The sequence below is a fragment of the Pyxicephalus adspersus genome, chromosome 4, assembly GCF_032062135.1.
Source record: "Pyxicephalus adspersus chromosome 4, UCB_Pads_2.0, whole genome shotgun sequence".
NCBI lineage: Eukaryota > Metazoa > Chordata > Amphibia > Anura > Pyxicephalidae > Pyxicephalus > Pyxicephalus adspersus.
In genome coordinates this window covers 116,811,747-116,829,935 of record NC_092861.1, presented here as the reverse complement: position 1 = coordinate 116,829,935, position 18,189 = coordinate 116,811,747, and the positions used below count along the sequence as shown (strand labels likewise).

The 18,189-nt window shown below is 38.3% G+C and overlaps 1 protein-coding gene across 5 annotated transcripts in view; it reads right to left on the bottom strand.

The window, feature by feature from the left end:
• Positions 1 to 12,543, bottom strand: part of CEP170 (centrosomal protein 170) — a 43,754-nt gene extending 31,211 nt beyond the window's left edge. For 4 of the 5 annotated variants that reach the window (XM_072409395.1, XM_072409397.1, XM_072409398.1 and 1 more), the window contains exons 1-4: positions 12,327 to 12,543; positions 6,395 to 6,541; positions 2,254 to 2,343; positions 893 to 971 (exon numbers count right to left, since the gene is read on the bottom strand). In XM_072409395.1, coding sequence (XP_072265496.1) covers positions 893 to 971; positions 2,254 to 2,343; positions 6,395 to 6,499 — 274 coding nt within the window. In that variant the 5' untranslated portion in view covers positions 6,500 to 6,541; positions 12,327 to 12,543. Of the gene's footprint in view, positions 1 to 892; positions 972 to 2,253; positions 2,344 to 6,394; positions 6,542 to 6,693; positions 6,861 to 6,967; positions 7,039 to 12,326 lie in introns of all 5 variants that reach the window. The other variant, XM_072409396.1, reaches the window with a different exon arrangement.
• Between the last annotated feature and the right edge of the window lie 5,646 nt (positions 12,544 to 18,189).

Below are 18,189 nucleotides of genomic sequence, written 5' to 3'. Positions count from 1 at the left end.
GTTGCTAGATATGACTATTTCTGTAAAATTGTATGCCTTTTCACGCTTTTATTTGCTTTTGCCATCTGTATACACTGGTTTGAGTTCTGTAATTGTCTGTTTTTATTTGGTTGCTAATAAAAAATAAATAAAAAATAAAAAAAAAAAAAAAGAGAAGGGAAATGTGGCCAAAACTCCCAGTAACTCAAATTCTTACAGCAATGATGTTAGAGGGGCGTTACATATTGCTGAAAGCTGCCCTTATCTTCATGAACCCTCTTCATGTTTTAGATCTTATGATAAGTTTTATATGTTTGTGCAGTTGAACTGGTAAACTTCTTTCTTGTTCATGAATCAGTTTAGAAATCATTCAATATATTCCATCAATGCTGATGCACTGACCTGGTGTTTGTTGTGTTTGTGTGTCCTAACATAATGCTCCTCACTATGCTCCTTAGTTTACCTATACAGCATACCTATTGTGTATCTTGAGCTAACAGATCAACCCATTTGTTACCATGGCACAAGTTCTGTATTTGCATTATTTATTTTTGAGTCTGAGTGTTAATGTTGTGTCACAGGTCATTAATATCTGAACACTCCTGAATAGTTGTGAAATGAGATGTGAAGCCCTCGCACAATATGAGGTTGTAATATACAATAATAAAGAATTGTGACTGATATATAGTAAAAGGTCAATCATTTTATCTTACACCTGTATATACAGCGGAACGTCTTCTCTAATGCTATACTATAAACCTTGGAACAGACTCTGTCTCAGATTTGGCATAGTCTAATAAACAGAATATAGCTTTCTGCCTTTCATCTTTTTTATTGGTTAGGTATATATATTTCTTTTAATTTAGTTTCTCTAAATAAATACATTTTTCAAATAGTAAAGATTAAAGGATATCATAACCAAATCTCAATTTATCTTCAAGCTTCAGAGTAATATAAGTTTGTTCAGGAATTCTGACATCATTCACAAATGTCTGTAAGTGAAAAAAAACACACATAAAAAAAGTTTATTACAACAGTGAGACTATTTTAGGGTGAAATGATTAATAAAATTTTCTATACATGTTAACAAATCTGGTGCTGCTAACACCGTATATAGCCCACTGCCAACATTCCCACCCAACAGTTATTTATTCTGATAAACTTGTTCTATGGGAATGTTTCACATACATGGTAAAAATGTTTTAGTAGATTTTGAGCTACAACTTCTATCACCTTCACAGATTATGGGAATGGACAAATCTATTGGTAATTGGGCGTTCTGTTGCTATGATGGAGTTCTGGTTGCACAATTTGAAGGGCACACTAATTCTACATTATACAATAGGTTTACCTCTGTCTATATTTCATGTTTGAAATCACTCAGGGGGCGCGTTTTCTTTGAACCGCTATGTACAGCGTTGTTCATGGATCAGTCCTTGAGCATCCATGAAGGGGGGCAACGGAAGTGAAGGGGAAAAAACACAGCGGGGAGATGCTCGCTTGTTCTCCCCATCCCCTCTCCAAAGAACAGAATGGTGCTGTATGTACAGTGCTCACTCATTCATCTTTCAAAAGATCGTTTCCAATGACAAAAATGTAATGTGTGTTCGCAGCCTTACTTGTAACTCCAGTCAAAACATTTTGTTTGCACACAGAGAAGGGTTAATTAACTCTGCTTGGCTGTCATTGTTATATGTACCCCCTGTAGTGAACATTTCCCTTCACTTCAGTAGGGGAAAAAGAAAAAGAGTTAACCATTTGCTTTCTGCTTAAAATGTTTATAATGAGTTATTTGTCTTTGGAGACAGACAGAGCTAAACCTCTTTCATTACATTTTTTTCTGCTTGCACCTTCAAAAACACCCACCTACCCACCCAGTTCCACCGCATGCCAAAGTCCTGGCTCTTCAACCTATCGAAGCTCCATTTTAGTTGGTTGGAGCTTACACAGATTAATGACCATCTAGTGATTAGCTGCTCATGCCCGAACACTCCACCAATGGAGGAGCTTACATTTTCTCCTAGAAGCATAGGTTTTTACCTGAATAATGTGGCAAGTGGCAGGGAAGGGTGGAAAGGGAAGTATTAGGAGGTTCACGGAAGGGGGACTTAATAGGCAAAACGACAGAATAAAAATTGAACATTGTACATTTATGATAATGCAGAAGATGAAGCAATATGAAATAATTTAAATGTCTCTCCATTATAGCTATTAATATATATAAAAATACAAAGATTAAAGCACCCACATTCACTTACACATACACTCACTTACCCCATTAAGACTGCCCAAATCCTTCACTAAATGCTCATCTGCAGATGCTTCGTAATTGATAACTGCATGTTGCTTGTCCACACTTCTTGACTATAAAGTATAATTTAGGAAAAAAAAGAAATAAAAAAAATCAGCATGACAATGTACATCATACAATCAATAAATAATAAAGTACACTGATCAACATAAAATGTATGTGCTGTGATAGCTAACCAGGACACCAGACTCTATTTCTTATTGCTGAAAAGAATTAAAAAGTGTGTGTAGAGAAAAGCTAGCTTAGAAACTACTCTAGGATATGGGAATTTCCTAAAAATGATCATAAAATACATTTCAACCTAATTAGAGCTACAAAACTATCATTTATAGATACAGTAAAATACATTATACAGTATAAATTATTGTAAAAGTGCCTGTCGCTAAATCAAACTTGTTGAAAAAAGGTGTATCTTCACACATTAAATCTAATAGTTGTCTCTCCTGCTGTCACCGCTGGCATGCCCCCTTATACACCACAGTCTTACTATATGTCAAACAGTAGAAGTTTCTTAAAGTCTCTTCTGAAGCCAACACTTCCAGAAATGTCAAATTCCTGTGTCTCTTACCATTCCTACCTCTTAACAACAGGAAACATTAGTGGCACCAGGTCTAACGAGGAATTGCAGAGAAAAGTGGGGGACACTGGAAATAACATTCCTAAAGTATCAGTTTCAGAAGTAACTTCACCCTAAAGATTCTTTGTTGGAGAGGTGTTTTGGTGGCACACAAAAAAATGAGATGTACTTACTTAAAGCTATGCCAGGGCAAAATGAAAAAAAAAATTGAAAAATCTCTGCAAGGCATGCATGTTTTATCCATGTTTTATCCCTACAAAGACCATGCAAATACAAGAAAACACGTGGTGATCTGCTTTTTTGATCAAAGTCCTGTTGTGAACTGACAACACATTTTTTTGTGACCCTGTCTAGCTGTCTTTTGCTAAAATACTCAAATCTATCCAACTTTCCAAAGGATAAGCGTTAAATTACCTATTGTCCCAAGATAAAAACAAGAAGGAAGGACAAGAATAAAAACAACGCAGGAAGTAAGTATAGGACAAAGGAAATCAAAACAGGTATTTTTGGCACTTAATATGCAAATGTAACAAAATGTTTTCCACTGTATATATACCAGAAAAAAAGGCAAATATAAGAAGATTTGGGTTAGGGTGCTTATACTCCTCAATCTTTGCAGATCCATTTTTTTTACAATAACAATGTTACTGTGGAGTGCAATCTGAACACTTTTGTTGGGAAGGGCAACACAGTGTGTGGCTGATGTCTATCCTGGACTCAGTGTATCAGCTGGAAGCCCAAAGTACAGCATGTGGTGTACTATATGGGGAGACTAAAGTATACTTTTTATCACATTTTACACAAGCTCAGTGTTCTCCCCAGCCCCTTTAGGCTGGGTCCACCAGCAGGCACTTTAACCTTTTCCAAAAAAAAACAAAAGACATTGCCTGTATCTTGTGCATTTATGGACCTGCTGTCTCAAATTTTTATTTTCTGGGTTGAGTTCTGCTTTAAGGCGAAATTTGTCCTACGCCTAATTAGATGGATCGTGCTTGGTGTACAGCAATCTTCAAGTCATGAAACAGAGTCTCAGTTGAATTAGGAACTAGAATTTCAGTAGGCATTTCCAAGACATGTAAATGACGTTTCCCTTTAAGCCACTCCAGTGGAGCTTAAGCGGTATGTTTTGGGTCATTGTCCTCTCAAATTTTTGGATGACGGAAACAGAACTGCCCTATATTTATTGTTTTATCATTCATCTTTCCTAAAATCCTGGCATGTTTTCCTGTCCTAGCTGATAAAAAAAAAAACATTTACATGGCAAGATGCTCCCCCCACCCTGCTTCACTGTGGTAACAATGTTCTTGGGAAGATGGCAAGTGATGGGTTTCCACCACATATGGCATTTCCTATTATAACCAAAAAGTTCCACTTTAGTTTCATTTGACTGGATTTCTTTCATACAAGTATGTGGGGAGTCTGCCTTAAGCTGTTGGGCAAAACCCAAACATATTTTCATGATATTAATTTCTGGCTACTCTTCTATAAAGCCGCCATTTGTGGAGTGTATGGATTCAATTGGTCCTTTGGACAGATACTCAAATCTTTCCTGTCAATCTTTGCACTTCTTTCAGCGTTATCCTTTCTGTTTTTTGCTGCATCTCAGATTAATGTCCTTCTTGCACATTGAGTAAGCTCTCTGTTGGTGTGTCATATTATTCACATTTTTTTATTGGATTTAACAGTGCTCCAGGGATATTCGAAGTTTAGGATTTTTTTTATAAGTCAACCCTGATCTCTACTCCTTCACATATTTATTTGTCTCTGACCTGTTTTGAGTTTTCCTTGGTCTTAATGTTGCTTGCTTAGTGGTATTACCGAGCCAAGGGGACTTTTAGAATGGGTCTATTTATTGTATTTATACAAACATAATGTAATAGATTACCGAACATTTTTGCCAAGGTATTGTAAATAAAACAAATTGAAAAAAAGTCAAATAAAAAAAAAATATACAAAAGAGAAAGACAGTTGCTAGGTTTCAGTATTCAGTGATGTGAATATTCAGTCTCTGCCTTGTGTGCATGCTCCAACATTGCATTTGCTGGATTCACAATTCATGCCCACGACCAGTTCAATAAAAAGACATCTCAAGGTTACCATATTTTTGAGAATAATAACCAATAACGTTCACAGAGTATGTTGGATGATAATACAGACGATGCTGCAATTAACTGAATAGAATAGATCTGTTGATGATGGCAGCCTACAAGATTTTCATTTCCAACTCTCACTGAGGCTCTGGCATTTGACAATTGATTTACAGCATTACAGTTTCGTGTAAAAATGGCAAAGCTTCGTCTAAGACAGGACCCAAACTGAGTTACAGACATGTTTAGAAGGGGTCACCACAAGCACATTATTGGCAAGACATGAATACAGATATGAATGGTAGCATAGACATGAATGGGGAGGTAGAGCACATTTGAGGCAGGGAATGGAGACGAATTATCCAGACATGATAGTGTAGTGAGGAGACCAAACAATTTACAACAATGTTTTATTTTTCTTGGCTTTATTAAAGTTAACAGAAAAGGAGAAGAGCAGCTGCAGATGTGTTGTACATGGGGAAGTTTCTAAAGGCTTTTTCTGCAATAATATGACCATTGATTTTTTTGTCCTTGTCAGGCCTTTCTGATGTTTTGGTAAATTTCTTTTCTTAGGTGTTAGTATGATATCAATTTTATATCCGACTGCTCGTATTAAAAACTTAGAAACCCTGCGGTGTCCACAAAAACAAATATTTTAAAACTTCTAAATCAGGAAAACAAAATTTCATGCTAGAACAGCTTTTCTCAACCTTGTTTTTTTTTTTTTTTAAAACATGGGGGAACCCATATAATAAGTTTCTGGTCTCAGGGAATCTCTGCTATAATAACTTTTTCCATAGCTTACAGTATATTAGTGTGTTAGTCGTTGGGAAGAATGTTACCCTTGGCAAAAAAAAGCAATGGATGCACTGCAACTGACCTAAGAGGCACAGATTGCTTTTTGTTCAAGGAACCTCTAGCAACCTCTGGAGGAATCCTGGGGGTTCCACTGAACCCCAGGTTGAGAAACACTGTGTAGAATTTATGATTCTTTGAGACTTGGATTCAATTAGTAAATGTTTATATTAATTTGTACTCAGAATTCATACATTTGTAATTGAATCCAATGTGTGAATTTTGGGTATATTGGGTGAATATTGGATCATCTTTAAATAGCCCCCACAATATCAATTGTATGTTTTTGACCTATATTTTGCTGCTGTAGCTGTAAGCACCATACATATGCAAAGATTAGCAATCCTTTCTGCAACCCCCCTCCAATAAGTTAAAAATGATGACTATAGTAAACAGGAACTGCCAAATCACTTACATTACAATATTTACGTATAACTGTATTTTTTAGTTAATGCACTCCAATAGTTAATTTTACATTTGTCTGGAGTTCAGTTTTAAGTTCAGACAAAAATTCAAATTGTCAGGAAATCACAGAAATTAAACAGATTGTATGCAGCACATGATTGTAAAAAGATGGAAAATCACCTGCAACATCAGCTCACAGTCATCCCTTCCAACGAAAATCATTTCTCTTGGCAGTCTGTGCCTTGTGCCTCCGCTGCTCACCAAAAACCATGATGTCAAGCTCATTTTTCCTCCTTAGCGATTGATTCTTCATACATCAGAATTTCTCTGAAAAGAAAAAAGTGTGAAATAAATAAACTGATAATAACACTTTCAATATTTGTCAGAATGATCAACCAGCAAGCGTTATTATTATCCAGATTACATTAAATTAGAAATAATTATATGTAAACCAACACTTCTGCAGTCCAAATATCTACCAGCCAATCAGTGGCTCTGTCTGGATCCTGAGCCTCCACATCAGCAAAAAGTACAGAACTGGTCATGTGACTGAAGACAGGCGAGAGCCCTCATCTCTCTTTTTTGCTAAAGGTTGAAAGGCCACCAATGGTCAGATGCAAGTGACCCTCTCAATGCTTCAATATTTCTGAGAAGAATGAAAAAAAAACCTTTCAGGATAGAAACATCTGTCATAGCTGGCTTGTGAAAATGAATGATCCATCCCTAATCTTGTTTCATTAATGAGCTACTGACCTAGAACAAGCGAACGTAGATCAGGTGTCCTGGAAGTGTCATCTCAAATGCTTTTCATTTGTGACTTGGAACTATAGAAGGCAAAATATAAGCAGGTTGAACTTTAGATTTCAAAGTTTAAAAATTCTAGCATTTTACAGAAACGTTTTTTGTCCCCTTTTTTGTCCTTTTTGGAAAGATTTCCTTAAGATTGTAAGCTCTTCAGGGCAGGGTCCTCTCCTCCTCCTGTGTCGCTGTCTGTTATTTGCAACCCCTATTGTATACCCCTATTTGCAACCCTTTTATGTACAGCACTGTTTAATATGTTGGCGCTATAAATCCTGTTTAATAATAATAGTACTAATAACCTGTCTGTATGCAGAAAACTGCTCCAAAACCTGACAGAGGCTCTACTACTTTCTTGCTGTGCATTCCAATGAGATTATATTCAACAAACAAATATGCTTGCTGCTCATGACACCATATTGCAAGTACGAGTTTAAGTTTTGCCTTGTATCATAGCAAAAAAGTTAGGAAGATTTGGTAAAACAGCCTTAGATGTGTATTAGGGGCCATGTAAAATGAATAGCCAATACAGTGTTCTCCCCAGCCCTTTTTAGCTGGGTGCACCACCCGGCACTTTTCAGTACCCACCCGGCTGTTTTTGAGTGGTTACTGAAGAGTTGGATCTTAATACAGGGCCTGCCACCCACCTACAGTTTATTCGCACCTGGCTTATAAAATGACTGGGTCAAACACTGAAATGCATGCAAAATAAATGTGCTATGTGCTTACATCACACCTGTCAGGAAACTAAGTGTATGGAACGGGCATCAGCACTGCACCCAGACCAAGTGTTAGAAACTGTCAGGATGTTTCAAACTTTTCAGAACAAAGCAGCCTAGGATGTAGGGCTACAAGGCACTAAAGGTTTATACGGGTATTATCTCCTTGGAATGCTGGCTCTTTGTAGTGCCACCAGGGTACTGCCAGCTGAGTTTTAAATACAAACTTTTGATTACAGAACCCCATTAGAACACGCAGGGCCATCAGTTCCAGTTACCAAAAGCCTTCATGTCATTTCAATTCAGCGGGCAGTAGGAGCTCTGGCATTTGCCAGTTGAATGGCAGGGAGAAGGACTTAGTGACCGCAGGGGAGCCTAATCTCCAATTGGAGATGTCATGGTCATTGGATGTCAAGGTCCCATATATGAATATCTAGTCTGACCCATAACAATATCCGGATCAGGAAAGACAAAACTTCTTTATTCTTGTTTTAATATCAATGACGCTGAAACAAGAGGATAACTATGATAGCCAGGCAATCACCATCCTTATGAGTTCTTGGCAAAGTCTGGAGCTTTTTACTTCTACCCAAGATGATAATAAAGAGGCCCTGTTGCTATACTAAAGATATTAAACCAAGCCACACTCATAAAAGACATCTGTAACACTTATCTTTTCAGAACTGCCAAATGGAGCTCTGATTATGAGAAATCTTCAGGGAAGTACACCAGAAATCTGATACTTCCAGGAGTATCAATCTGTGTGATGCCCTGCAGCTATCATTGCTTGCCTTCTGCTGACCTCTACTCCAATGATGGAAAGGACAAAAGAAACCATTGAGAGATGTCGGGGACTGTAGCAGGAATGGTGAGGCTTTTTTGATTATTCCTCTGGAGAGCCACCTAAGAGTTAATGTTTTTAGTAAGTCAAATACAAAAACATGGAATACTGAATACATGTGCTGTGGATGTAGAGGTGGATTTATGTAAACTGTCTGGTCTGTGCCTTTGTGAACGTCTTGTGTCCTCCTGATAAGAATAAAGTTATGGCTGTTATTCCCGGACGGGTCATGAGAAAGAAAGCAACTGGTAATATACAAAATATATTCTCATACTAACAATTGCAAGTTTTTTTTATAATATAATTTAACAAGAAGGTTTGGTCAAAATGAGCTAAGGATGGTCATGTAACGAGTTGATTGGCTAAGTTCAATGTATAATTGTTAACTTCAGATATCATAGAATTGAGAGTTGACGCTGACACTTTCTGGATACAGGTAAAGAAGTTCCAGCTTCTCCCTGCCTGACTCTTCCCGGTTAGATGACATGGAAATGGGAACTCCCCGGGGTAAACCGAGTCACGTGATCTTGCTAATGGAACTGTTGCTGTTTTGGACCATTGTACACATCCAATAAAGATAAGTATTAACTTTTAATAGGCATTGCCTGAGTGTTTTGTGTCTTCTTTAACCCTTCCTGACACTTGTAGTCCCACAAGTACTTCCACCTTGGTATAGGGACCAAAAGATTAAAACTTCAGTGTCAGTTTCTCTGTGGACTTCACATGAATATTTGTCAGGGTTAGTGTGGTGTACAGAGACACAGGCAGAAGGAAATTTAGGTATTTATAGACTGCTTTTACAAGTATTACTTGATTTAAAATCTGAAGGACAAGTCTAGAGTACATGTGCATTTGTCAACCGAGTAATTAAATACTTTCATATGCTCGCTCAACTGATAGGTGTCCTGGAGTGGGAAATCAACTCCTAGATGGGAGTTTGCAAGTGTTTACTGGCAGCAAAGATGGAGCCTTTCCAGGGACTCAGCAATGACAGGTGATCGCTGAAGAGCAGCTGCACACATGTATATGCAGTGTGGTGTTCTCCCCAGCCCCTTCTAGCCGGGCGCACTGCCCAGCACTTTTCAGTAACCATCCAGCTGTTTATGGATGGTTACTGAAAAGTTAGATCACAATAAAAAAGGTCTTCTTCCCACGCAGCTTAAAACAATTACTGGGGGGAATACTGCACAGCATACTTGCTGGTTATGGTAGAAGCTTCCACTTTAAGTCAATGAAAGGAGTTCAATGACTGCTTTGAAACAATGCACCACAACACACTGCATGCAAACCCCTGTACAAAAAGGGATTAAAGCTGTAGCAATTTGTTTCAATGATGTTCAGGGCTTTGGGGTGGTTGACAATGGTGAACCACAGGGGTTGTGCTGTCAAAAAGTTCATCTCAACTTCAGGTTAGAGACGATCATTCAGCTCTCATCCTACAGAGGCCAATAAGAGTCTGGTATATGACTGACAGGTGGAATGGCTTCATCTAAACTTTAGTGGATGCTGAGGACCGGTATACAGCCTAGTCTAGTGGAAGTTGAGGACTGGTATACAGCCTGGTCTATTGGAAATTGAGGACCGATATACAGCCTGATCTAGTGGAATTTGAGGTCCGATATACTTGAGGTCCGATATACAGCCTGATCTAGTGGAAGTTGAGGTCCGATATACAGCCTGATCTAGTGGAAGATGAGGTCCGATATACAGCCTGGTCTAAATATTTATTATTATTTTTAACTTTTTTAAATAAACATATATCACCAACATATGACACAGCACGCTACAATAAATAGGGATCTAAGGGGCTCCACGTGGGAAATGATCTGCACACCAACATGAGTACATGCAGGCACCACCATGCCTGTACTTCGATACTGCTGATACCCTCCAAACATAGGCCAGGCAAACTAAATAGGGGGACGTACTTTAGAGCCAATTTATTCTTACAAGAACAGTACATCGGTCACAAAGCTATTCATTTTAGCACCCACTTGCATTGTAGCGTACCACAATGCATGATTGGGTGTTGCAGTGCATTGCATCAGAAAAAAAGTTTCCTGTCCCTATTCAGGTGGTCAGCGTGCATTCACAGCCCCTTTTCATTTTTAATGGGCTTCCTTAATGCACCGTGTGTTAATGCAGTGGAAGATCTTTCATAGATATGTCAGTAAATGTATGGGTATTTAAAGAAAGCCGGTCACCAAACCGAGCACATGATGAAAACATGATTCAGCAGAACTGACCTTCAGATAACATGTGAAAGTGAACCATTCACAGATAGAGGAAATGATATGCAAACCATAGGTCCTATACGCTCCTTCCAGAAATTTCATACAATCCATTGTGTGCCCATTATAAAAAAAATGGCCAATCAGGTAGTTCAGAAGACACAATTAGTAGAAATGGTCAACAATTCTGGGTAAACTTGAGATAAGGATGTATCCCTAGCTGCCTAGATCTCTGAATCCAATGTACACAAAAGGGAACACTGAAAATAACTTTTTGGGGATTGCCAAAGTTACTTATGTCTGAAAGTTTAAAAAGTCAAAACAACGACGGATTCCCCTTTACATTCATGGAGCACATGGTAATCACACACCCCTTTCCCAATGCAAGGGGCCTATTTATAGCAGACAGTCCATATCGCTATCTGCAGGACATCAGTCATAAAAAGCAAACCACAGAGTCTGCAGTGTCCTATGGAGTGTCTTCTGCATACAGCTGCAGAGAACCCTCCCTCATTGGTGGAGAGAATGATCACATGACTCTGACAGGTCATCTGACTAAGCACCCCACCTCCTAAGCTTTCCCCCCATTCATATTAACGGATTCCTATTTGGATTTGGGGTCCCAAAGCAAGCAAAGCTCTTTATACATTTGTAAAGCAAATCGATGTGTATGGTCACAGCAAACCACATAACAATGCAGATTTGTCTATTGATTGTACAACACTACTATATATGTTAGTGCTTTATAAGTATACAATCACATCTATAGCCATTCTTTATAACCTGGACCTTAAATGTTGCATAAAACAAACAATGGATTCTATTATTAAATCAGTGAATCTGACATTCACTATTCTTTGGTGGAGAATCAATCACCGCCAGTGAAAACACATGGACCCGGAAGCGAATGTTGCTGTATGGCAGATTCACCGCTTTATAAACACACCCCAATGTGATTGCTATGATCAGACACTTCTTCCCTATAGTAGGCCCATTGTTCTGTAATAACCCAGCAATATGACCGCCAGACATGGAATAGGAGAGGGATTGGTGGTTATAGGGTGGAAGTGAGCATTGATGAATGTGGAAATGAGCATTGATGAATGTAGAAATGAGCATTGATGAATGTAGGGAGATATAAAGAATATTAGCCGATGACCCTGGCACTGCCATGCCAATCATGGTAATGAATGAAATAAATAGAGATGTGTATGGCATGCATGGTACCACAGGAAGGACATGTCATGATGATGATGAATAGGTCTCATCATGTTTACCATCACACATGAAGCTTCCTATACAGGGCAGTGCTGATGTGTGAACAGCATGGGCATCACTCAGCGCTCTGCTTTGTTCTATAACAAAGATGGATCAAGTAGCGGATTCCATGCTGTCACTACGAGGTGCCCTCACCCGCCGGTACAAAGACTGCTCGGAACCCGATATGTTGCACACATGACCCGGGGGAGCCCCCGAGTGTCACACGGGCCGGTAAAGGCCAACAGCGCATTATTTTCACTCACCGCCCGCAAGCCGCCACGCGTGTCCTCCGCCCAATGACAGCTCTAAAGAGTTTTACATAGAATCCGCGGCCCGACAACCATCCCGCTCCAATCACTGGAATTAACCCAGCAGCCTGAGCCTAACGGCACCGAGGGAAAGGGCGGGGCTGAGGAAGGATGGAGGACCGTTTCTGGCGCATGCGCACTGCCCCCTGGTGGTGACTGCAACAGCCAGTAAGGAGGGGTGAGTCAGGGCTGAGAGTGCAGCAAGATGTGATGGGGGGGTGGGGGGAGTCTTCTATTCATATACTGCTATGAATGAGATAATAAAACAGAACTAAACACAATTACTAGAATCTTATATGTGGATCTTTTATATCTTCAGCATTTATTAAAGCTTTACCAATCCTTTAAAGCATGTCAGTGTCATATTGTATTTATTCTTTTAGTAAAAAAGCCTGTGCAACATGCAGACTGGGATGTTTGCATTACTTGTGAAATTACTACTGAAAACAGTGGTCTCTCTGCAGAGCTCCAGCATTGGGACCTGTAGCTCTGTAGCCCATTCTGCCTGCTGATTGGGGATTTTTGGCTTAAGTGGGGGCGTGTCCGACCTCTGCATACAGATTACAGTTTACTGACAGAAAGCAACTTTATAGCTGCTGGCAGAAGATGAACTTTTCACAATGTAATATAATAAACACTTATTGTTGTAAAGTATAGCAATGTGTTTTGCCGATTTAAAGCAAAACTGCGTCTTCCCATTCCTAAAGCAATCCTCCTGTCAGCTGTATGCATACATTTTTACAGCAGGTGTGGGGACATCACATGAGATTCTTCTGGAGGTGGCGGGGAGCAGGTAGTCCCACTCACACAATGCTATCTGACCACCGCTCAGTCTTGGAGCTCAGCCTGCAGCCATGTAAATGACAGGCTGGGCTCATAGGAAATGAGCAATATATATATATATATATATATATATATATATATATATATATATATATATATATTTGCATACTGTGTGTTTTATTTGTACTCGAGTATAAACCAGGAATTCTTCTTTTCAATGCCCTCAAATTGCCATTTGAAAAATAATCTGTTTATACTTGGATGACACCTAGTGGCCTGTTCTGGAACTGCATGTGTTTTAGGTTTGATAGATCAGAGCTGTCAAAGAGAAGCTGTTTGTAACAAAGTTTATATGAGGACATAGCACCATCTACTGGTGGCCAACAATGCACAAAAGGTCAGTTGAGAACCGGTGACATATCCTATTAAATCTAAATGTACAAAATACTTAAACCTGTAAAAGAAAAAAGATAAATCACTCATGTGATTTTATTTTTTTACCTTTTATATAAATATTTAAAAAAATAGTTAAAATTAATTTTGTTGTCATATCTATTGATTACTGTTTTGAATGTTAGCAGTGACAGCTGCAGTTTGTGCCCTAGGTTTATACCTGTGTCAATGTAGTTTGACTAATTTTAGGTAAAAATAGGTACAGGCAGTCCCCAGGTTAAGGACATCTGACATACAGACGGCTCCTAGATAAGATCTGGCTTCCCTGCTCCGAAGCTTGAGGGGGCAGTTTGCATGACTTGTAAAAGAAATCTTTTGCTGTTCTGCAAGCTCTTGTAACTTTTTTATGACCAAGACAAACTCTGCAGTTGTTTCTTTTTTTATATCAAAACACAGCTTGCTCCAGGAGTTTAATGAATGTCTAGGCTTTTTTTTTTGTCTTGTGATTAACTCACAGTGAAGATTTTGTACCGTAACTGACACCACACTGCCTAATAATATGTACAATATATATACAAACATCTGTCCTAATTACATTTAATAAAACAAAAGTACCTGTTCCGACTTACATACAAATTCAACTTAAGAACAAACCTACAGTCCCTATCTCGTATGTAACTCGGGGGACTACCTGTACTGCAGTTTATATTTAGATTGATTTATGATATACATATATTTATATATATATATATATATATATATATATATATATATTGTGCAATTGTTTAGGATGCATTAAACTTATTTCACAAGCTTTAGCACAAGAATAAAAATCTTCATTTTCACCACAGAAAATAACGGTCACTTTTTCTAATTGTAGCCTCCTTATCTTGTTGTTGCTAACTTTCTAAATCTTTGATTTTTATCGAACTTGGGATTATATCAGTGTTTCCACCCACAATTCATACAAGATTCACACAGTTTTCTAACTAAATCTTATGTGTAAATCTTGAAACCATTGATAACTGGACCTTGTCATTCATTTAGGTTTACATCTACTAGAATTTTTCTGCAGGCAGATTTCTGAGCGCTCAGCCTGCTCACATGAATTGTTTATCCAGCAGGTCATGATACAGTATACTTAAAAACTGCTGCTGATGTTCATATCCGATGGGATTTGCTCATTTGCATTTGTCACAGTGATCTAGGCAAAATCCTATTATTTCCTTTGGATTTGTGTTGACTGAATATGAGGAGGATTTGCCTGGAGGACGCACGGCATGGTTACTGCAGGCCTGTCAATTATTTTAGATGAAGCTGGAGCTTAATCTGCTAATATTTTGCCTCTGATTCCTTTCCCTCCTCATCAGCATGCTAATGGTATTGTTATATAAAACATTTACTTTTAGATCCGGTGACATTACTGGGTCGTGGTGCCTCTGTATATGATGCAAGTAGATCATGGCTGGTGGAAGGGGCCAGCAGGGTGCTGTACATCGCCTCCTGAAGACATCACAGCAGCCTGACCCCAGGACTCTTCTCGGCCCTGATCAAAGCCATTGTTTTTTCGGGGGAGTTGGGCAAATATGTAAAGGGTTCATTTAACTAGTTTGGTTCCTTATGTCAGAGCCTCAGAATGTGTCAGTCTTCAGAATGATGCTATTGTCCTTATGACAATAGCATCATTCTGAAGACTGACACAGATACTTGTAATCACCATAAATTGCCTGTACTGTTGTCACTGTAGTAATGATTTGGGGAGAGATTGGTGCATCAAACTAAACTCTAGACATTTTTTTCATCAAATACAGAGTAACAACAAGAGTAAAAAGTAGAAAAAAATTAAAACCAACAAGAGAGGGGATTAAGATAACAAAAAAAAAAAATATCTGGGCATTTATAAAACTCTATTTTGTCAAATTGTGTCAACCAAAAATGATTAAATTTTTCATATTCAAAAGCAATATAAGCCTAAATATGGCTTAAAGTTTTTGTTCTGGGATTTTGTACTGAGCAGCATCCACACTGGGAGGGACAGTCAGCAGTCAAGGTTCCAATGCATTGCACAGACCAGGATTAGTTTATTCATATAATGTTCCAATATCAGGATCTTTATTTACAACCAACAAAAATGACTTTTATTCCCAGCTGAGGCCAACATGATCTGAAAATTGCAAGTAAATGGTTAAAGAAAAAGCCATCCTTCTGCTAAAGAATACCCAAACCCAAGAACAAACCACTATCATAGTCTGGATGTCTGGATCACACGAGTGACCAAAGAACATTGCAAATATTTTATATGCAGTGAGTATTTTAATTTTTTCTTTACTGTAACTATTTGCTTGGATGTTAGCAATACATGTATATTACCTAGAGCCATGTCCAATTACATCAGAGATGTTTTTAGTGTCAATAGTACAAAAATAAAATTATAAATATGAGTTTATATGATATAAATAGATTTCTGTGTTAGGAACAAGATTAAAATATTCCAATTTACCTAGTACATATATGGATCTGTATTATTTCTGTCAGTGGGCCTGATTTATTACAGCTCTCCAAGGCTGGAGAGGATACGCTTTTATCAATGAAGCTGTGTGATCCAGCAAACCTAAAATGGATCTGGTCCAGGATTCCAAACACCTGTTTGCAAATACCAAATGAAGAAATCTTTTCCAGGTTTGCTGGATCACCCAGCTTCACTGATGAAAGTATATTTTCTCCAGCAATGGAGAGCTTTAATAAATCATGCCAAATGTGTTAAACCTGGAGAGCACAACAAACATTTGCATAGCTCATCCTAGGTTGTGCAGAGGGTATGTTAGAATCTTTCCTGGATATAGGATAAAGAAAGCAACCTGATATTTATGGCTGAATTACCCAATCAATACTATACATATTGCTAAGGAGGATACACAAATTCCTCAATCTGCTTTCATTTGGAGCACTTGAGGTTTCTAGAGATCCCATTAGTCTTTTACAAAGCTCCAACAGGTGGACACCAGGCTTTTATTTCTATGTAGCAGCAAATAAAATGACCCAGTTTCTATTTGTAGTAAAACATTACTTTCATTATGTGTCATAAATGTACAATAAAAGCTGATTTTTTGACTAATGGATGAAGAAAAAAAACAATATAGCAAGGATTCATTAAACTACTCATACCCCCATGGGGAACCTACCTGAAGGTGTAAAAGGCTTTTGTAATTTTTGGGAACGTGATTAAAAAAAAAGATGAAAGTTAAGAGAAATCTCTGAACAAAAATGCTATTCTCTTTTGGTAATTTGCTTAGAGATACCACAATCCATTAGACTGTGCTTTTCAACCAGGGTTCCTCCAGAGGTTGTTAGGGGTTCTTTGAGCAATGAGCAGTTAGTACCTCTTAAGTCAATTTAAGTGACACCAATGATCTGTTTGGCTATCTGTGAGGGTGACATTCCTCTCACTAATGTAAGAGGCATTCTTCCTACTGACCACCATGCTAGTGTACTGTTATAGATATAGTAATGGTAGCAAGGGTTCCTCTGGGACCTGAAAGCTATTTCAAAGGTTTCTCCATAATAAAAAGATTTGGAAAAGCCACATTTAGTATAAAGTGGACAATCAAGTAACTGCAGTATCTGTTAGAATAAAATCCTGAAATGTCATATTATACAGCAGTTTCATTATAAAACAGCTTATCAGTGATGCCATTGGCCTGCTTCAGGAAGGCTAAAGTGTTTCTTTAGTCCTTCCCCAGTGATCAGATTGCAAAATTGTAACATGCATGTCACAGTGTGATATGCAACAGCAGGGGCTCATTATTGAACACAACTAAGAATTGCCCAGATACCAGGATTTACATAATAATATCACATCTGAGCCAGAATTATGGTCCAGAAAATAGATTCTGAGTAAGGATGATGCCAGAACAAAGATTGCTTAGTCTTCCTGGAATGAAAAGTAAACGAAGGAATCGATCAAGGGAGTTGGATGGTGCCTGTGAGAAGTAACACATACCACTATCTACATGGGGAGCCTGATTCATCAAGCAAAATCGGAAACTCGCTCCCGCGAACATATTTGCGATCTGAAATCAGACTCCAAAAACCTATTTATCAATCATTTTTCAGCCAAAGAGAAGACGCTGGCATATTCATCCAGCATTGAAATGCTTGTGCGCTCTGAGCTGCGCATCTCTGTGTGCTTGACACAGCTTGCATTAAAAATCACTGTTCTCCTAAAATCATTCTTTCAAATAGCACTCTTTCACATAGCCCTAAATAAAAAAGTTTGGGCTGTTCAAATGTTTCAAACATATAAATTAGCTGAGAAATAAGCATATTTTAAAATGACCTAATATTTTCAGGTTCAGAAAGAGTTAACTGATTTCAGCTCTTTATATAGGCGCCTATCTAAAAGCATAGTTTCTATGTTCTTTCTTGTGTTTATGGTTTTCCTCCTGAATCTCTTGTTTCCCAAAAACATGGAGGTAAGTTAATTGGCTTCCCCTCAAAATTGGCCTTAGACCAGGGGTTTCTCTGGCCCACTGGCTAAATCTGGCCTGAAACGTCCTTTTTTTTTTGGCCCCCAAAGGAATCTTCAATATGAATTGCAGCTGGCCTGCCGCTGCATTGAAATAGCGCCGCTACTACAATTCCT